Source organism: Hibiscus syriacus, unplaced genomic scaffold (assembly GCF_006381635.1).
Source record: "Hibiscus syriacus cultivar Baekdansim isolate YM2019G1 unplaced genomic scaffold, ASM638163v2 tig00113725_pilon, whole genome shotgun sequence".
In the NCBI taxonomy this organism is placed as follows: domain Eukaryota; kingdom Viridiplantae; phylum Streptophyta; class Magnoliopsida; order Malvales; family Malvaceae; genus Hibiscus; species Hibiscus syriacus.
The window spans coordinates 716,949-738,906 of NW_024063471.1; the positions used below are offsets into that span (position 1 = coordinate 716,949).

The 21,958-nt window shown below is 33.0% G+C and overlaps 1 protein-coding gene, 1 long non-coding RNA gene and 1 pseudogene across 2 annotated transcripts; 2 read left to right on the forward strand and 1 right to left on the reverse strand.

Annotated features, from left to right (window-relative positions):
* Window positions 1-1,747: 1,747 nt before the first annotated feature.
* Window positions 1,748-3,345, reverse strand: LOC120187745 (annotated as a pseudogene).
* An 8,585-nt stretch (window positions 3,346-11,930) lies between these two features.
* On the forward strand, window positions 11,931-14,621 carry LOC120187579. Its single transcript, XR_005522309.1, has 5 exons — window positions 11,931-12,126; window positions 12,267-12,356; window positions 12,798-13,003; window positions 13,101-13,333; window positions 14,553-14,621. It is a non-coding gene; the product is annotated as an uncharacterized LOC120187579 (long non-coding RNA).
* Window positions 14,622-17,145: 2,524 nt separating this feature from the next.
* On the forward strand, window positions 17,146-20,372 carry LOC120187343 (SUPPRESSOR OF GAMMA RESPONSE 1-like). The gene is made up of 6 exons (XM_039191083.1): window positions 17,146-17,282; window positions 17,641-17,770; window positions 18,421-18,607; window positions 18,692-19,197; window positions 19,488-19,925; window positions 20,004-20,372. The coding sequence occupies exons 1-6, from the start codon at window positions 17,275-17,277 to the stop codon at window positions 20,055-20,057; spliced, it is 1,323 nt and encodes a 440-aa protein (XP_039047014.1). The 5' UTR covers window positions 17,146-17,274; the 3' UTR covers window positions 20,058-20,372.
* The last annotated feature ends 1,586 nt before the right edge of the window (window positions 20,373-21,958 follow it).

The following is a 21,958-nucleotide window of genomic DNA, read 5'->3' on the forward strand; positions in this document are numbered from 1 at the left end:
ATTTGGTATATGTTCAAAACGCCTTCCTTGATCTTATAGGTTATAAGAGCATTACGTTTACAGCTAAAGATCAACATTATAAGGCTATAAGCAGTTGGCGCAGAAGAACCATTAAGATTGACATTAAGGTAACGAGCGAAATAAAACTCTACAGATCAACTTTATTCATAATATTTGAGAAAAACACAAAAGAATCTGCAATTGCTATTGCATTCAGTGGTAAGTACAATGTTTTACCAAAGTATAGACCAAGTCACCTCGGGGTTTTCTAACTCATCAAGAAGTTCAGAATAAATGTAAGGAAGTATGGAATTCCACAGAAACAAATTTACTGCACTTAGTTTTCGGTTTCCCTGGTTTGTTCATGTGTTCTGACTACTGTAACATCACATTTACGAATAGGTACAGTCAAAATTTCAGCATCAATTTGTTGCATCATGCTGTGTATTGGGTTATCAAGAAAGAGAGAATTCATCAGGATAAAAGTAGATATTTTGAGAAATATAAATCTTTCTATCTGTGATAACTAACAGCACGTACTCCCTCGTATATGAATTCTTGTTGCAACCTGTAACTGAGGTGGTGAAAACTACATATATATCTGTACCCCTTAGCTACCTCGCAAACGGGGACAGACGCAGAATTTTATGTTAAGAAGGCAAATTTGAACATATAAAATTCTAGGAGATGAACTTTTATAAAATCCCACAAGAAGAGAAAACAGATTTTCAATTGAAAATATATAGAAAAAAATAAAAAAATATTCAGGGAGCGATTGCCCCACCCCTCAGTCTATCCGGTCCGCAGAGTTGTTATCCACACCTTAGGATCTTTAGAGAACCCCTCCATAGTTAAAACTTCGAAAGAGAGAAAGAACCTTAAATGACTTCTCTCACTTCAAGTGCATCTATGTGACCTATCAATGTTAAATCTACCGTAAACCGATACTACACCAGATACTAATATTAATGATCATTATAAAATATTTCGATCAATACCAAAAGAAAGGGTTAGATCACTCATCTCTTTTATCTCCTTATGAAGATAAAAGATTTAGATACCGATCAACAACCGTTCTTATACCTACTATGATTCTCCACTCAAATAAAAGGGAATATTCATTAATGAATCGTATACAATCATCACGACCTATTTGTTGTTGCCATCAATCATAAATAAATAACCAAGTCTTTGTACCTTGCAGTGCATTGAATCTCCAAAAACTTCTGGTGATACCAATGTAAAGCTCATAGCTATCATAAGGTGCATTAGAATAAATTAGCTCTACAGGGGAAGGAAGTGAAGAATCCCACGGCTCTAATTAAGCGTATAGCTAGTTACGGAACAGATTAAGTCCTTCCTAGGCTCCTAGCTAGCTAATGAAAAAACATGCAGAAGGCACCAAAAACATGAGCACTCTTTGTCATCAATGATTGATTATATTTATTTTCCTTCTTATTTTTCACCCTAAATCATATACATATAATGTGAACATTTATCTTCCTCACTAGTGGAAGGTAAACAGGATATATGTGATTTGTCTCTGATTTAGTGGGCAACTTTATATAATAGTAACAAGAAGAAACACTGAAATACTAGAATATGATAAACCACAAAGTCAAACTCATATAAATTTGATAGAAGAAACACAACAATATTCAACCCATTCCACCATTTATTTTAGCAGAGAGGATTCATCACACAGAAAATCAAATTCATGATAGAGGAACAATTTTTGCTTACACAATTAGGAAATAGGAAAGGGTTTTTATCATACAATCTCATTAGTAAAATTTGTGGAATTTGCTGGCAACAACAGGGTTTTCTTGGTAATCTGAACGGAAGCCAATGTCTGAGGGGGTGGACATGAGAAAGGAAGTAGGGTTTCTTCCTGCATGGCCATTTGAGGGGTTCGTCAAGTCTGAATTATGATTCATTACTTTTGCATATGAGTTGGCAATGAAATTCGAGCTAGATTTTTGCTCTTGCTCGTTTGGATCCGTCATGAAAATTATACTAGGGTTTTGTTCTTGGGTATTACCTGTCGAGTCCTTGATGCTTGTCATTGCACAGTAACTGTATTGGATCCTCTCATTTCTCATGCCCCAATTTCCTGAAAAAACTGGACAATTTTCCGCTGAGTATTCTCCGCTTGAGTCTGTCATGTTATTCGAGTAATTAAACATGGATGACGATCTTGTGATTCCCAGAAATCTCTCAATGCTGCCTACATAATCCATTTGATGTTCTAGCGTTTGCGAGTGTACAGTATTATGTTGGGGTACTTTATCTTCTTCCTCGGCCACTACCATCAGACTATTGTTTGTTTCAGTAGAGGGATCAGAATATTCTCCAATTTGGAGAGGACTCGAGGACTGCAATTGTATCAACTCATCTGAAATGTTACTCGTTTTCGCAATCCCTTTCATTTTCATCTTCTCTCTAGTTCTCTCCCTTGCTCTTGCTCTCGCCTTGTCCCTGGATTCTCTAGCAACATGATTGAATGAAACTTTACGTGATTTTCTTTCCTTGGCCACTCTAGTTGTAGCACTACTTCTCATGGATTCACCTCTTGCAATGGTACATTGCTGCTCTCCCGTATTGTCTCGATACTTTGCGGCTGACACCACTTCGCTTTCAGAGGTTGATGACACGCTCTTTCCACCGCCGGTACTGCATCCGTGCTTCAGTGCTGCCGGCAGATTCTCGGTGAGTTCCTTGATGGAAGCCTTGGATTTAGAGAAGAGCCATTCGATAGTTTTGCTCGCCTTGTCGAACCCCAACATGTCCTGGAGATCAAAAAACTTACGGGCAATTTGAAGTGACAGCCTCATCCGCCGATCTCTCGGACCATGAGCAGTATAGATCTTGCTGTGCCTGTCTTTCTTCCCGGTCCTCTTCCGAGGAGTCCCCTGCTTTGCACTGTTACCGGTACTTCTCTTCCGGTTATTCGATAAAACTTTTTTGGTTTCCATAATCGGAGAAGCCGCATTGATCTCGGAATCCGGCGGTGCATTGTTGCTAGTAGACCCCAAGATCTGTTGCTGTGCTAGTGATAGAAGATTACTCATAAGCAACACACACATCATCATCATGATCAAAAAAGGGTACAGTAAAGTTAAAGAAAGGAGAGGGATGATGATGATCCTCCATTGAAGAGTCTGCCGGCTGTTTATCGCCTGAAAAAGAGCTTCCAGGAATCAAGGGAGAAGGGTTATAACTATTGCTTGAAGAAAACATGGACGCGAATTAAGACAGTCGGGGACTAGCAGAAGCTGATAAATCACGCAAGTAGAAAGCATCTATGGGAGACAAAAGTGGTTGTTCATCTTTTTTAAAAGGAAATGGAAGAAGAGGGAACACCGCAGTGAAAGTGAGTGGAGGCAGAGAAGCTAACGAAAGTGAGGGGATAAATTGATGAGTAGTAGTAGTATTAGTAGTAGGAAGAAGCCCCCAAGTTCCGGTATTGTGACACTTCACGTGGGTGTGGGTTTGTTGCTTTATAGCAATACTTCATATTTCTTCCTTATTCTCTTTCTTCTTTTGAGATAGAAAGATCGAAAGATGCCATAAGAAGAAGAGTATCAGAACCAACAAAAGAGAGAGAAAGAGAACAGACATGGTCTCCTCTGGTAAAACCTAGGTTACCTAGCTTGGGTTACACGAGAGCAAGACTCGGAGAAAGCAAAGCAAGCAAGCGAGAAAGAAAACACAAGGACAATAATTAATTATGGCGAGGGGAATATGATATACGATAGGAATGTAAAATGTTGAGGGGTAGGTCTCAAAATATACCATAACGCAAGTTATTTGATTTTGGTTTGATCAAAATTTGATTAATACTCAATGTAAATGAGTTTAATTTGAGTTTTTAACGAAAGTGAGCTAATTGTTATTTGATTCGAAAAAATAATATATTAAAAATTTTAAAATTTTAAATTAAATTATTAATAATATTAATATTGAAATTTTATTTTAAAATATATATTATTATGTTTTTATATATTTAAGGTTTAATTTCGAGCTTTGTTCAAGTTTGAACCTAACTCAAGTTTAAATTTAAATTAAACTAAGTCTCAGAATATTTTGAGTTTAAAATTTTTCAAGCTTAAATTTAACTTCAATTTTTTATCTTAAGTTCAAATTAAGCTTAATAATTTTAAATTGGCTACAACTCGATTTGATCATTTAGATTCGTGGAGGGGTGGAGTGTGCTTTTACAGCCCAGGAATGTGCATTTGCAAAGGGGACTTTGTTTGACTGGAAGACCAAATGTCGCTTTCGAGGTTTCATTTTCCCTCTGGCGCCCTTCATTGTTCATTGGGATCCTTTGCAGGAAACTTATTTGTTTGAGCTAATTTTAATCATTAATAGATGCATTAATCATGAGAAACAAATCTAGTCAGAATGGTAATTAAGTTCCGTGCTCATTTTTCTTGCAAACTGTTTGCAGTAGCAGCTTTGGCCTGCAGGTTTCAGCGAGAAAAAGAAAAGTTTGACTATTTAATTCCCACTAAGTACATACATATATAATATATGTCTGCATGGCTAGCTAGTTATAGAAGTAGTACAACCCTGTATCCATTACCAAAAAGAGGGTTTCTAAAAAACCCTAATGCACGTTGGCTGATATGTTTCCATCTGAATAGCGTCCTCATCTGCACTGCACTTTCTCATCTTTACTACACCTCATAATCCATTTATTTCCATTCTCTACATGAAGTTGGTTCACTCAAAATAAAATAGCTAGCTCCATCTCTCTCGTACTGCATAATTTCTTTGTTTTTCATTTCCCTTTTTCTTGGAGCCATATTCATTTTAGCACAAGTTTAAGTGAAAATAAATAATCGAGGTCTATTCGATTGTGTTCTACAAAGTAATAATTTGGGTAGATGATATTTTCTTGCAAAGCCATCCGGTGAAAACGATGCCACTTGTTGGATTGAGGGTGATCTCAAATAATGGGACAGTGGCTGGGTTACTCATAACAAGAGATAAGGGTAAGTGTCAGGGAATAAACTACTTTGCCAACAAAAGTCAAAAAAAGAAAACCAACAGTTTTGAAATTCAGATACTCCACTAATCGTTTATGGACACTCAATAATGTTTCCATGTATCTCATAACTCTATATCATATTTGGTAATTTAGAAGATAATGTGATCAATGATTAGATATATATCCAATTCACCTGAAAATTTATTTTAAGAAAAATTATAGGCAAAGAGAAGAAAATTCTTAAAAGAAGAACAATAGAAGAGGAATCTCTATCAATAACTTGATCCCTAACCCTAGTATCTAATGTCTATTTTATAAGGATAGTTACATATTATAAAGTAAACTTATAAAGTAGAAATCTACTATTTCTTATATAAAAGAATTAAAAGCTTTCACATTTTTTTATCAAACTAAGAGTTTTACTTTCCCCAATTTGTATCAATTGAATTTGATTCAAACTTAACATGCAAACACACAATGGCCGGAAAGATGTTTACTTGGAAGCCATTTACTTGCAATTTTTTGTTAGCTTTGATGAGAAAATATATGTACGGAAATGGATATGGATATGGATATGGATACAGTACAGGAACTGTCTGCACGAATCTTCAAGCAAATAAATACAAATTACCAATATTCATATTGTTTTACAATATAATCTTGGTGGTGGGTGTTGTCACTTTTTGATTGATATTTTTCTGTTTCCATGTACTGAAATTTGACGCTATGTATAAATGTACAGTGGTTGTTTTGTTTGCTTAGATTGAATTGAAAGACTAGTAATAGACCAGTTGCTTTTTGAGGGGTTGTTTTCCATATTGCCTACTCTCTCACAGAATTGTTTCCCAAAAGCAAAACAAAAGTGATACCCCTTAAAATGCAAATGATGTTTCTCCTTTTATCACGGTTAAGTAATACTTGTCGATGAATTAGCAAGCAAAGAAGAAGAGAGGTAAAAAAAAAAACAGGCAAGTTGATGGGTAACTATATACATGTGTGTGTGAATCTGTTCATGTGGGTTGTTTTAGTTTTATTTAGCCTGTTTTTTGTCCTTTCAAACCATAGTATCAAACTGCATTTACGAATTTTGTTGCGAATGTAGTTAAAGTGTCGCGGTTGCAGATGCTATTGACGTTACGTAACGTGTTACGGCTGTCGTAGGCGTGATCTCTTCCTCAAAAATCACAATACATATAAAAAATTATATTTATACATTTTACAGTTATCTATTAATATACTAATATTAATATACTCTTTTAATATTTTATTTTGAAAATAAAAAATTTAATTTCATAGATAAAAATTTATTAAAAAATAATAAATATAGAAGTGTTATCAGACTGGATAATGAGTAATAACAATTATAATGTTAATGAATAACATATAAACAATATCACTGAAATCATATCAATTTTTTTTATATTATAACATAAAAATGTTCATTTTACATAACTTAGAAAGAAAATAATACATAACTACAAATATAAAAAAATTTATATCTTACAGTTCACTACCAAAATGGCGTGACAGGTCTAAAGCATTTATATCTTCGTCATTGTCTTAGTTTTAATTCATTCCTATTCCACGTGAAGAAAACATCACATTATGTGCATCATAAGATGCATAATTGGTAGGAAACATGTTGTATGATAAATGATGACAAAAAAATCCATAACTTGGATTTTGTTCAAGGTAAGGTGGATCACATAAATTTGGTTGGTAAGAATGAGAATCATGAGATGATTCACTAATTAATTTCATTATCATTTGTAGCTGAATTACATGATGATGAACTTGCAAATGAATCATAAAAGTGTTCTCCCATCCTCCTATGAGTTATATCATCATCATTTCTTCTATTTTGTGATGCATTTGTTCTATACAAACCTGAATTATCATAGTAAGGATATCTAGACGTACCTTGATCTTTATGAAAAACATTAGAATAAATGTGTCCATATTCTGGTTGGTACGTACTTTTATTATCACCACCATGATCATCACAACCACAATCGTCGTCGTCGTCGTCAATATCATCATCACCATCATCATTATCATCATCACACACACTATTATTTTTTTCTGTCTATTATACGCATACTATCAAAGGAATATATTCATTTTTTTTAATTTTATTTATAATATTATTTATTTACATTGGTTTGATCCCAAATTATTTGATTTTCTATGCCTTTACCTCTATACGCATACACCATCACTTTTTTATTTTTTCAATAAATATATTCTTTTTTTATTTTTTTATAATTTATTTATTTATTCTTTATATTATATATTAGATAAAATTTTATAGTTTCATAGTAAATAGATAAAATATATATACTATTATAGTATTATAAAGTGAATTCTTCTTTTATACAAAATTTATATAATAATAAATAAACATATAATTATGATACTTAATGTTAATATAAAATTTTAATTTAAAATTAATCACGTCAATTTTAGATATGAGAAAATTTAATTTAAATCAATTTAATTTTAAAATAATGTTAATAAATAATTTAATTAATTCAAATTTAAGTAACTAATTTTAAACATAACTATTACGATATTATTAATGATATATATTTATAATCCAATTTTAAGAATTAAATTAGAACAATTCATATATGTAATTTTATATTTCAGATAATTTAAAGTTTGTTGGGACGCAATTTATAGCGTGTTGCGGTGTTACGTAACTGTTTTTTACCGCAACAATCTTGATGCGTTTCCCTTATCGCGTTGCGCCAATATTGCGTCGCAATAACCTTAAAAACATTACGATGCGAGCGTTACGCTACGATGCGAGCGTTACGCTGCGTTGCGGCCTAATTTATAGTACTATGCTTCAAACCCACAATACCAAGGAAGTGGCCCCGAGCATAGAATGTGACGGTAATTGAATAAGACTAAACAGCAGATGAATATATATCAGCTGATCAGCCTGTTTCGGAGATGGCAATAACTCATCAGTTCGGGCTTGTGTAATTTCCCCATCATAAGATGCCATTAGAACAGCAACACTTGCTTGTAGGGTTTGTACGCTTACTTTCTACCAACGGTAAGCGAAGCAAACCATTTTGTTTGGCTAATTGGATGACCAGAAAAATACAGACATATATATGTGTATATAATATGCATAAATATGGATGAGATTTTGCCTTCCATATGCTCAGAGTTTGACAATATTCCACCAATTTTGTTGATACAGTACGTATAGAGATTCTCCTATCAAACAAGAAATGGGACACTTTGCTATTTGCTATTGAATCTAGCTAGCTTTTTATTAACTTTAATGGGAATGGAAATCATGTACAATTTCCCAGGGCATGGGTAGAAAATTTTCTAAATGGCCTGCCCTGCTATATGAAGGCTTTAATTAATGGGATACCCTTAACTGGGATGGATATATTCCAAATATTCTAAACGGTATTCATCTCAGTTGAGAATTGGGAGATAGCAAGTGTTACATAACTCTTTCCCGTTAGTTAGGCTGCAGGCACTGCTATTACATCAATAATCAACAACAATTTACATCCATCAACCATTAGCACATATATCAGCTAGCATCTCTAGCTGCTAGCTACTACTTCATAAATGTCAGTGGGCTTTGCTTGACCATTTTAGAGAACCCATTGATCGGTAAAGATTAAAGATTACTTGACACAGAAATAATAGATAGCAAGATCAATTTGGTCGTTGCAACATCTCCAACAAGTACAATAAATACTGATGCAGAAAATAGCAATTACTTGAAACAAAAGTAATAAAAAAATAAGCAAAAACTAAAGTTTTCCCAACCATTTGTAAATGTATCTTGAAGAATCAGAAACACAAGGGGTTACAATATATGGGAATGACAAATAGGAAAATAATGACAACCAGGCTTGGATGCGTCCAAGTCCTTTACATCCTCCAAACATATAACGCAATTTTCCTCACTTTCCTTGTGCTTTTTACATTCCGGGGGTTGTCTTAAGTTCTTCAATTATGTTTAAATCATATAGCTCACTCAAAATACCATCTACTTGAATCAGAACATCATCTAAATCCGCCAATAGGAGTCCCAAATAATATTTCTTTCAAACCAGTGTAAAATTCAATTAATAATATGCCCCATAATATACCATCGTTCTTAGAACGATCTTTCAAACTCGAGAAATGCTTAAGCGGAATCAACTACTAATCACTTGAACCAATCTTTTAGTGTATGTTTTATTTGCTTGGGAAGGAGTAAAATTTGAAAAAAAAATAATATTAGAATTAAAATTCATTAATACACATAAGAAAAATTACATTAACAATGGTCACACACAATTCAACATAAAAATGCCTTAATTAAAGTTTTATGATATATTGTACTTTAATGAAATATTCGAAAGAAATCCGAAATATATTCAGAGTCTTTGAAACGTTTCGATATTAATCGACAAAGCAATTCTTAAAATCAGACACTATTATAAGACTTAGGGTAAATTGCATTGACAACCACCTCATTATGGGAAGTTTACAAATGAATTATTCATCTATTAATTTATTAATTATATCACTTAATTATTTAAATGATAGTAACTAAAATAATAGGATAAATTATACAAATGATCCCCGGACTGTACAATGTTACTTTGTTGAGTCACTCGACTATCAAAAGTTACAAAATGATCCTTTAACTGTAGGATGTTGCTTTGTTGAGTCCCCTGGCTATTAAAAGTTACATAATTATCACTCGGCTATTCATTATGTTCCAAATTCATCATTTTTCATTAATAAATTAACGACAATCTGATAATATGATCTCATAATCTCAAACGACTATCATATCTTAGACACTAGATTAACATTCAGCTCAGAATGTCGTTAATTTTTAACGAGGGTCCATTTTATAATTTTCTATAAGACCAAATAACTTATATCTCTCTAATTAATATAAAGAAGTTTTAAGCTATTAAAATTAATTTAATTATCACTTAAATTTGTTTTAATACCAACTAATCTTTATTACTATAATTTTATGTATGACGCAAAGACAATCTAAAACTAAAATTAAGAAAAGATTGCATCATATACTACTGAATTTTTAATATTTGTATCGATTTTAATATTAAATTAAGAATTAATATGATTAAAAAAAGTTGTTAAATTAATTCGTTAATTTTTATTAAAAAAGAGAGTAGAATAATGATGATGACCATGGTTGGATGTTTATGTATTTACATTTTATTTTAATAATTTAATACTAACATCCTTAAAAATAATTTATTACTTAATAATTTATTTTAACTACTAATTTCTTTGTAATATTCTTTTTTTAAAACAAGTATTTAAATTATTATTTTATAATAATTTTATGTCCTCATGTTAAAAAATATTGATAATATTTTTTCTTAATAAAGTATTTCATATATAAAAATAGGGTTAACTACATGGAAAATCACTTATGTTTATGTTTTGTCCACTTTTGATCACTAACTTAAAAAATATAAGATGAGATCACTTTTGTTTTTATTTAATTAAGACGTGGTCACCACGAGTTGACTGCCGTTAATACAATTAAATATTTTGATATAATCAAACATTTGGTCCATGTTATTTATATATTCTCTCAATTAAGTCATACTTTTAATAAATGAAAATAAATTCAATCCTCCAATCAAATGTTGTCACATGTCATGCCACGTAGGGGTGAGCGTTTGATCGAGTCTAGTAAAAAAATGCGAGTTATTCGAGTTGACGAGTCATATTTTACAACTCAAAGTTGACTTGAAATTTTTTAGAGTCGAGTTAAGTCAAATTTTTATGTTTCCGTTTAAATTTAATTATTAATATTATGATATTATATGATTCCAATTTAAATGATCTTTTATAACCATATACAATACATGTGTATTTCTTCATATATTTTTTTCATATGTGATATACATTTATGATACAAAGTCGAGAGACTCAACTCAAACTTGAAAATTAATCCACTAATTAGTAAATTTTTCGAGTTATTCAAGTTGTATTTTAAAACTTGGTTTGAACTTGAAATTTTTTCGAGTCGACTACAGTTTATGAAATTACAACCATTACAACCGCTAAATACTCATACTTTAATGGCGTTTTTAATACAAACACCGATAAAGACTGTACTTTAGCGACGTTTTTATACAAACACCGCTATAGACTCGTATTTTAGTGGTGTTTTTATACAAACGCTGCTATAGACTTGTACTTTAGTGGCGTTTTTATACAAACGCCGCTAAAGACTCGTTCTTTAGTGGCGTTTTTAATACAAACGCCGCTATATAGTCATATTTTAGTGGCATTTTTATACAAACGCCACTAAAGACTCATACTTTATTGGCGTTTTTATGTAAACGTCGCTAAAGACTCATACTTTAGTGGCGTTTTAATACAAACGCCGCTATAGACTTGTCCTTTAGTGGCGTTTTTATACAAACGCCGCTATAGACTCTAACTTTAGTGGATTTTTTTACAAACACCGCTGTACACTCATGCTTTAGTGGCGTTTTTATACAAATGCCGTTATAGACTCGTGCTTTAGTTGGAGCCCCTATTGCTAGCAACTTTATGTTGTAAATACATTCTTTAAATTGAGAACACAATTGTCTTTTATTAATTATTTTGAGATTTGCAGAATAATAAAATGGATCAAGGCATTTTGAAATGAGTGTTTGTTGATTTACATTTGTTCATCTCATATAATATAAGACATATATATAAATATTAAAAAAATTACTACATTATTTTTTTGACAAAAAAAAAGCCAGTGGTTTTATTGAATTAAATAAATGCGATCCAGCTGTTCACCACAGCCGTTTCGAACAAAGGAAAAATAATAAATGAGTTTTGCTGAAAAATAAATACTGCCTAAAAAATGGAAATTGTGGGAGCTGGCTTTTCATTCCCTTGCTTCCTTTGAAAATAGACGATGAGAGCTCTTCGACGAAAGAAAAATAAAAAAGAAGATAGATATGAAATACTACGAAGAGACCATGTTTGAAAGTTTCTCTACGGTGGATCAATCCATCGTCAGTGTTTAGCGGCTCGAGATTCTACTTGCTTAGGGTTTCTCTATCGCTGATTTGTTCTATCGACCCTAAACTCCAATCAGTTGCTAAAAGGTGGGTTATCTTGTTCCCTTCTCGTTGTATAAACCTAAAATAATATGCATGAAAATCCTCTACTCGTTTCTTTATTTCCTGTATCATTGCACTAATCACCGAGAAATTGGGATCTGTTGATTAGAGTTTTTGGATTACAGATCTGGAATCACCTTCGATTGGTTGAGAAGGAAAACCAAGAATATGATGAGAGGGAGCGACAAGCTCGCAAGGAGAAGAAACTTGCCAAGGTTCTGTATATATTTCCCATACCTATTATTGAAATGCCAATGACCCTTGCATGCTTGAGCCCCAACATGTTATTCTCTGCATTATTTCTTTGGACGCTTCTGGACATTGTATGGTTACCATGATAATAATTCCGGTTATTTTATCGCTGATTTGTTTATAGTATTAATAAAATAAGCCTAATTATTATCTGTTTATTGGATCTATTTGGTGTTCACGATATATATAATATTTCATTCTAGAAAGGAAGAATAATCGCTTTGAGTTAGAAGACAAATTCTAAATTTTAAACGTGATGAATAATTTCGTATTATTCTGCGGCCAAACAAAAGTTGATTTTCAAATTTAGTTTTTATTTTCTCGATTATACCATATAATTTGGAAATGAGATGTTGTTTGGATTGTAAATGCCTGATGTTTGTACTAATTTTTATGTGCTATAGGCAGAGGCAAAGATTCTGAGAGGTCCACACGAGGATCTTCAGAGCTATCTTGAAGCAATTGATCAGCTGAGAAGCAACATTCAGTATTTCACTAACCACAAAAGTTTTAAAAGTACAGCTGGTGTACTTACCCATGCCAATAATTTGCTGACAAAAGCTATCTCAAAATTAAAAGATGAGTTTAAAAATCTATTAACAAACTACAGGTTGGTTTTAAAATTATACTGCATTATGCTAATATGTTTGGTGATTATCTTATAATAAGAAATGTTAAAAGTGTTCTACATGTTGTTTGAACTTCAGTGAGGTGGTGGAACATGAACGCCTTTTCGATGACCTGCCAGATTCATTGCGACCGTCAGCATCACCTGCGAAGCGAGGTGATAACAAGAAAGATTCTGACACCAAAAGAACTTAGAAAATGCTGTTTACACACCTCCTACTCTTATACCTCCCAGGGTTCTACCTTTGTTGCGTAATTTATCCCAACAAATGGTTCAAGTCGGCCACCAGCAACAGTTGTTCAGGATTTACAGGTGACACATTTTCTTCTTGATCTGATGCTATGATTTATATGTTTCTTCTCTTAGTGATTATAGCTTTCGGAACTTGACTAATTGGCTTTGGAATTCATATTTGTAGTGAGGAATATCTGAAGTATTATATTATTAACTCTTCTCTTCTGGTCCAATTTATGCTTACTCCAAGAAGGGAGTCATCTGTGCAGATCTCAAAGACTGTAGTTTTAGGGATCTATTTAAACCATTGATGTTGGTATTTTTCAATACATATAACAGATATATCTGCACTTTTAACTTTGCACTAATTTATGCATAAGTTCCCTGTAGAAACTCTAGAACTTGGCTTGATAAAATTAACTTATGAAAAAACGTTTCTTATTAGAGTTTTGCACATATGGTGAATCTTCTTTTTTAATTGGAAAAGATTTTGAGTTTTTTCAGGTTTCCCCTTATGCTTCTCTAGAGTCCTGAATAATTGGTGCCAATGATATGATATTTCTAAATGCTAGGGATACTCGTGCTTCAGTCTTGGAATAGAGCTTGAGGAAATTGGGTGTACTTAGTAAAGATGATGTCCAGAAAATGCAGTATGTATGTCTGACAACTATTATTTGCTGCACTAGGATTTCACAACTATTACGATATATATATATATATATATATATATATATATATATATATATATATATGTAGAGAGAAATATTTACATGTTGGCTCATATTGCTATTAGTGTAGGCTTAACTTGTTATGTGTCACGAATCATGGATTGAAACTAAGATATTTACAGGTAAGGAAAATTTCTCAAATTCAATCATATGCATATTTGAGTTGATGCATGGGGGTATTTTCTTGATCTTATTGCATGTGGTTGATGTAGCATGCGGTTTTGTGATTAATTGCATGTGTTGTCTTGCCTGCATCATCTTTGTTTCCCTACACTGCATTTTATTTTATATATCACTTCAGTTCTTCATGATTAGATGATGAATTTACTGAAAATATTTGTAAAATTATCTTTTGCCAAGACTCAAAAACCCACACTCCATGAACACTCAAAGTAAAACGGAAAGTCAAATTTATTTACCAAACCAAATGCTTTGTGTCAATTTTTTCTGGATGACTAAAGTAAAAAAAACCTTATTTATGAGGGAAAATAATGAATTGTCTAGCTTCTGAAAATAATTTTATGAGATATATATTTAGTTTATCACTGATACAGGTTGCTTCATTTCAGTGTGAACCTACTGGTGAACTGCTCTTCGAACTCGTATCACATTCAGTTTCCACCTTACCAGGAAATGACATGCAAAACTCTAGGTATTGCTTCGCTCTCCATACAAGAGTTTCTAGTTCCGGTTTCCAAACTTGCAATACTGTTCAGTAGGAAAACTGTTCTCATGATAAAATTCATGACGCAAATAATGTTTATGGTTTTGTACTATTGATTTAGTTCATTTGTTTAGGATATTAAATATCTCTTGTAATATATTGTCTCTGAATCCATTGTTTTCATTGTTATTTGAATTGAAGGACATTCTGATGAAAAGAATCAACTGAAGTTGCAGATCAATACAAATTTCCATTAGAAAATTGTTTTTTATTTGAGTGAACAATGCTTTTTTAATTGAAAGAGAAAGAACTTAGACTAAATTCTAGTGAACAATGTTGAACTATGTTACATTTTAATTTAAGTTTATAAAATTTGATTTATTTTTCTGCATCATTTGTTTCGAAATTAATTTTTGTATTTTTATTGTTATTAGATAATGCTATAGAATATTAAGTTTGCGTAATATAAAGTGGAATATGATATATGCGAAATCAGTTAATTATATATTAGGTGTTTGTTTGTAAATAAAAAATAAAAGCCACCAGAATTCAGATTCTTTTGTGGCGTTTTGTGAAGAAAACGCCAATATAAACATAGTTAATAGCGGCGTTTTTTTACCACAAACGCCCCTAAATACCATAACATGTAGTGGCGTTTTAGAAAACAAAAGCCACTAAAGACAAGGTAATTAGCGGCGTTTTTCAATAACGCCGCTATAGATCTACTCTTTTGCGGCGTTTGTATCCAAAAACGCCACAATAGATATATCCTTTTGCGACGTTTATATCCAAAAACACCACTAGATCTGACCTTTTACGGTGTTTGTATCCAAAAACGCCGCTATAGATATCGACCTTTTGAGGCGTTTGTTCCAAAAACGCCGCTATAAATCTTGATCTATACGGCGTTTTTTGTTCTCAAACGTCGCTAACTTTAGCGGCGCTAGTATCGCCGGCGTTTCTTGCGGTGTTTTTCTTATCGCCGCAAGTTCTTTTAGCGACGCTTAAAAACGCCGCTATAGGACTAAAAAATCGCCACTAAAACTCTATTTTGTTGTAGTGAACTCGAAGTTAATTAGAATCAAGTTTTCATGAGTCGAGTCGAAAAAATCGATTCTTCGAGTCGAGTTGATTTTTGCTCACACCTAATGCCACGTGCCACCTTTCGGTTAGATGATTAACTTTATTTTAATTTAATATATTTATTTTCACCAATCAAAGAGTGACATGTGTCACCCTTTAGTTGAAAGAAAACAAAGGAAAGAAAATTGGGAGAATATTTTATTTAAAAGTATTTTATTTTTATTTTCATTTAAAAATATATATTTTATGTTAAAATCTATTTAAAAGTATGACTAAACTGAGATAATATGTAAATAACAGAGACCAAATGTGTGATTATATTAACAATCACGTCACATATCCCTTTAATTGTTAACAACAATTAACTCGTGACAACCACATCTTAATTAAATAAAAACGAAAAGACCATATGTTAATTAAATAAAATTGAAGATGACCATATCTTATGTATTTTGAAATCAATGACCAAAAGTGGACAGAACAAAAATATAAGTGACTTTCCATGTAGTTAACATTAAAAATATTATTACTAAATTATCTTAAAATATTTTTTATTTTTTATTATAATTTAAGTTGATATCTCTTAATATTAATAAATGTAAATATAATTTAAATGCTATAATGCCTAGAATGAACATTTTACTTTTTGAAACTTACTTTTTAATAATAATTTCAAACAATTAAATTTTAAATTACACTTTTATATAATATTTTTAAAAGTTTGTTTCTACATAAATAACTTGTTCGATAAAATCAAAATTTACCTTGCCAAGTTTACTTATTTGAAAAATAATAAATTTTAAAAGATATATTGTTAAACAAATTTACTTGTTTGAAGAATCGAAGATGAATACTGACTAGTTATTTTCACAGATAAAATCTAACACAATTAAATTATAAGCAGCAACATCCTTGAAATTCTAATACATTTGGTAAAAAGATATTTCCATAAAACTGGGTCCAGGTACAAACCACCAGCCGAACAGCCCAACAAGTGAGATACTGTTGTTTTTCTCCATTTCAGACATGAACATGAATGTTCCGGGCTCTCTGTAAAGTCTAAGATTAAGGCTGTGAGTTCAATCTCAAGCCCAACACAGTCAATCAATCAGTCAACGTGATTAAGAAGAAGGTAGCTTTTCAATTCTTAAGCATGGCTATAATGGGGTGTTGATCAAAACTGTAGTCAACGGAAGTTCTTTGAAGGCATCGCATAGAATCTTTTTGATGTAAAAAACAAAACTTCCATAAATTATCTGCTCTGTTAGCGACTACACATTTGGCTTTAAGACTTAAAAAATGATTTTTTTTCCTATAATTTATAAAGTAAAAATACGTCCTTTCACATCCCACTAATCCAGTTTCAAATTTCAAAACCACATAAAAAACAGTACATTTTATGAGTTAAAAAAAATCTAGTGCCTCAAATAAACTGAGAAGCTAATAGTGTATTCTGCTGTAGAATATTCAAAATCCTTTTCCAAAGAACCCAAAGCTGCGAGGGAAAAGAAAAACACATGCTTTGATCTATTGCTTTTTATATCATGGCTGGGTAAGTTGATTGCCTTCCTCTTCTCTTGAGAAAAATGGTTACTTTGCGTAGAGCAGTTTCTGCTCCTTATATTGTTCTTTTGAATCCTTTCCTAAAATCCTTCCCTTTTTGAAGAAAACTTGTTGATTTTCTTGATATTTTCTAGGAAGTGAAAAGATCATATGGGCAGTTGTTAATTCATTCGAATTGTTTGTTTATGGTTAGGGTTTTTTGTTGTTGTATTCCATTAATGTAACATATATAGATGATGTTTTGATTTTCTGGGTTTTTATTTACTGACATGATGATTGCATACCATAACGGAGAACATAACTACTAATGCTGATGGCTTTTGCTCATTTTTGGGTGCTTTATGCAGAACATGGTTGGTGGATGGTAACAGAATTGCAACAAAAATCAGGAGTGCATCCGATCCTGGAAGGGCGGAATGGAAAAGCAACCCGACCAAATCTTGTCCGAATTGCCGTCATATTATCGACAACAGTGATGTATAAGTTTCTCTCTTTTTCCATTGATTTATGTTATATGCTTTCGGTTCCTAAAGCGATTAGTTGAACAAGCTTATCGCGGTCTGTGCTGATCATCATTATGCATCTCGAGTGTATATTAGTAGCACGGGGCCTTTCTCAGCATCATATAAGCAATAAAACGAAATGATACTTATAGAAGCTAAGATTTTACCATATAGCATCCTAACTAGGTCATCTGTGTACCTCTTCTATTGGTCAGGTCAGGTACACTGTATTATAAATGCTTATCATGCTTTAACTTGGAAAATCCTAATTTCAGCTGAGCTAAATTTTGTCTTACAGTTAACTATTTATTTGCAATTTACTTGCAATGTGGTTTATATGTAGTATCAGATGTCTAGATTTATCATTAGTATACCAATTATATTCAATGAAATTTGGAGATATTGTAGATTATAACTGTTGTGACAATCATAATCCAAGTATTATTGTTTTTATGGACATGTAACAAAACTCTTGATGTTCTGATTTCACTGTTTAAGCAATCGTTTTTCTTGCTCGACTTACTAGTAACCATAAATATTATGGCATTGGTTAATGTTCATAACAATGAACAGTGGGCATTGGTACATGTAATGTACATAGCAACTAAAGGTGTGTGTTTCTAGGTGAAACAAGCATGGCCAGGGTTACCTCGAGGTGTCAAATTTGATCCGTCTGATCAAGAAATAATATGGCATTTACTTACAAAAGTTGGTGTGGAAGATTCAAAACCCCATCCGTTCATCAATGAATTCATCCCAACCATTGAAAACGATGATGGAATCTGTTATACGCATCCCCAAAAATTACCAGGTTGGTTAAAGATTGAAGGTTTTCTCTACCTCTTTTTTTAATCATCTTTTTTACTAACAGTAATTTTGAAAACTGAAACTTTAGGGGTTAAGGAAGATGGAAGCGTGTCCCAATTCTTTCATCGAGCTATCAAGGCTTACAATACTGGAACTCGGAAACGTCGAAAGATCCATGGTGATGATTTTGGAGATGTCCGCTGGCATAAGACTGGTAGGACAAAACCAGTGTTGTTGGATGGTGTTCAAAGAGGATGCAAGAAGATTATGGTTCTCTATATGACAATGACCAAGGGTGGAAAAGCGGAGAAGACTAATTGGGTGATGCACCAATATCATCTAGGAATCGAGGAGGATGAAAAAGACGGGGAGTATGTTATTTCTAAAATATTTCATCAGCAACAACAGCAACAAAATAAACAGGCTGATAAAACTGAGCAGGATTTACCTGAAACGACTGATTCAATGATTGAAAAAGTAGATCCTGTGACTCCCAAGTCTGTGACACCTGACCCTCCAAGAACAGGGAGGCAATGCCAGGAATATGACCAAGGACAGGACTATACCATTTCTGGCATCAACCCCTCTGCTCAGGTAATTTCTTGTTCATGTTTTCCTAGCTGGCTTGGAGTTCTGTATTGCCTTTTATCTGCTTGAAGCCGTATAATAATTGAGACCATATTCTCTTAGGCTACCTTTCCTCAGACAAGAAACATCTCATTGTTTTGGATTACTCCATTTCCCCATAATATACAAAAATTGTTTTCTAGGAGATTTTCATGTAACGAATCGTGGTTAATAACAAGTGGAGGCAATGCATACATGTGCTTTGTGATGCAAGTGGCCATTTAAAAAAAAAGGTCCTGGTGTTCTCTTTCTCTCAGGATTTTTCAGCAAAGTATCCTACAATGCAGCATGTTGAAGATGAAGTTCCAGCTGAATTTGAAAGTTCCAGTCACGATGATCTACCTGGTCAGGAAAATCATGTTAATCAGATGTTAGATAATGACAATGACAATGAAAATGGCAATCATGTTGAGGAAGATTCAAAATGGTGGGATGGTGAATCACAGTTTTTGTTGGATTCGCAACAGCTAGTGGAAGGGCTGTCTCTTTGTGATGAGCTCCTTCAAAGCCAGTCGCCAAAGAGGGACGATGCTAATGGTAATGATGGAATGCTGGACAGCAAACCCCGTCTTTCTGATTACATTCTGTTAGGAGCAGAACATCTCAAGAAGGATCTGGAGGAGTGTCAAAACCTGGAAGATGATCCAATAAACATAGTGCTTGATACGCCACCAGAGTTCCGCTTGAGTCAGCTTGTACGTTATATTCTTTCCTGACTTTGCATCATTAGGTTATATGTCCTTGTTATAATGAGCTTGTTACTGATCTTGCAGGACTTTGCATCACAAGATAGCTACATCGCTTGGGGTTGGAGCAAAGGTAACTGACTAAATACGTTTGTCGTGGATCATGGAGAAAGCATGTGGTAGAATATTTTGTAAAAACTTTACCGTATCAATCACATTATTTTGGGGCAATGTCAACTGTAAATTTTGGTGGGAAGCTTGAACCATGTTTAGTGATGGTGGAGATCACTTGACATTTTGCCCGTGGAGGTTGCTGTTTCTAGAACCTAAATGCAACCCTTTTGTTTCGGCTACGGATTGGAAACATCATTAATAGCTTTGATTATGGGAAACTAATTCCCCTGTGATGTGTATTTTTAATCATGGCTACAAAGCCTTGTGCTGGTTTGCTTTAAATATAGGTAACAAGATTACTACTTGTAACCATCATTATAACTGGTGATTTCTTTGCTTTATTAGATACAGAACTTGCAGCTGACTTGTCGTTGGATTAATGAACTATTTCTAACATCACCAGTAAAATCGGTTGGCCGAATGAACTATTTCTAACATAACAGTAAAATCGGAAAATGAGTGTTAAATTGGACTCTTACTAATATCATTAGTAAAACCAGATAACTATTTAGCAGACCACACTACGGACTTAGGGCAATTGAGGTAACATTCATCCATGCATACATGACATCTATACATACAATATATTTGTGCAACAAAGAAGTTTCCTCATCTCTTGATTGTTTGGTGGAAGTTTTGGCAATTTGAATTGAAAAGAGCTTATCCAAGGAAAAGGTTTTGTTGAAGAAAGAAGCATAAAGTAAGCCGGAAAAATCAATGCCGTGTGGACCACATTTAATCAAACAGGGGAAGTCACGATCTGTCAAGATAAAGCAAACGTAAGACGCAAGATTGCACAGAGCAACAAAGGCCAATGAGGCATCATCACACACTAAATAAGATGAAAGGTTCATGAATCTGTGGAGCTTTACAGACGCATAGAAAGTTGGATTGAAAATGGCATAGAGAAGAGACCACTATGTTTGCCTACAAAAACTGATCAAACAGGACCCCAGAAAACCTTGTTTCATCCATCTTTAGGGAGCATGATTGCTTTTGTGAAAGCGCTGCAACAAAACCCATGCTGGCTGGCACTTTGTCCAAAGGAACCGAAGTAGCCAAATAAGTGTAGGTCACTTACATGAGCCTTGGAAATGGGACATAGTAGTTTTTTTTTGGGGAAGAATTTTCAAATACATAACTCCGGGTATATTAAAACTCGTTGAATGCCATGATGCAAACTGAACAGACATGAAGGACCACAATAACCTGGCCAGTAACCATGGTAACATGCCTGGTTTCGGCTATGGTCAATACTCGGTCCATGCATTCATTTCAAGTTGTTTTTTATTTCCCTTCTTTTAACCAAAAACCTTCCATTATTGTACTTGTTGCAGAGAAGAAAACCAAAGGATCGAGTTGTTTTATCAATGGAACAATAGTTTAAGAAACAATCTGTTTAGATTGTTCCAAGACCAACAGTTATAACACGTCATTAAGGAATCTTAATCCATGTTTTGTTGGCTCAAATCACCCAAAAAAATAAACTAATTTCATATTTTGATAACCAAAATTATATGATGGCAATGACAAAAAAATCATTCAGATTCTACTAACCTGCTCTGCCTTGCAGACTGCAGTCGGTATGAGAAACTTTCTTCTTTTTTTCAGTTTGAATATTAAAATTAAGCAGACAAGAAACTATGAAGCAACCGAATTGCCTATTTCATGTAGACAAAGATTTGACATATCAATTAGTTTTTATTTTTATTTTATTTAGTAATTAATTTATTGTATCTTTGTTAGCAAGCATCAAATATATATAACTTGTATTCGACATTTTCTCCAACAGTCACCTACTCAATGATTTGAAAAGAATGATTACTTATTGATCAAAATTTACAATCACATGAAATAAAAGCCAATTA

Excerpts from the sequence above, each read along its gene's own strand:
- LOC120187343 (XM_039191083.1), top strand. Across the intron at positions 19,198-19,487 it reads GCATCAACCCCTCTGCTCAG|GATTTTTCAGCAAAGTATCC; the intron begins GTAATTTCTTGT and ends TCTTTCTCTCAG. Across the intron at positions 19,926-20,003 it reads AGTTCCGCTTGAGTCAGCTT|GACTTTGCATCACAAGATAG; the intron begins GTACGTTATATT and ends CTGATCTTGCAG.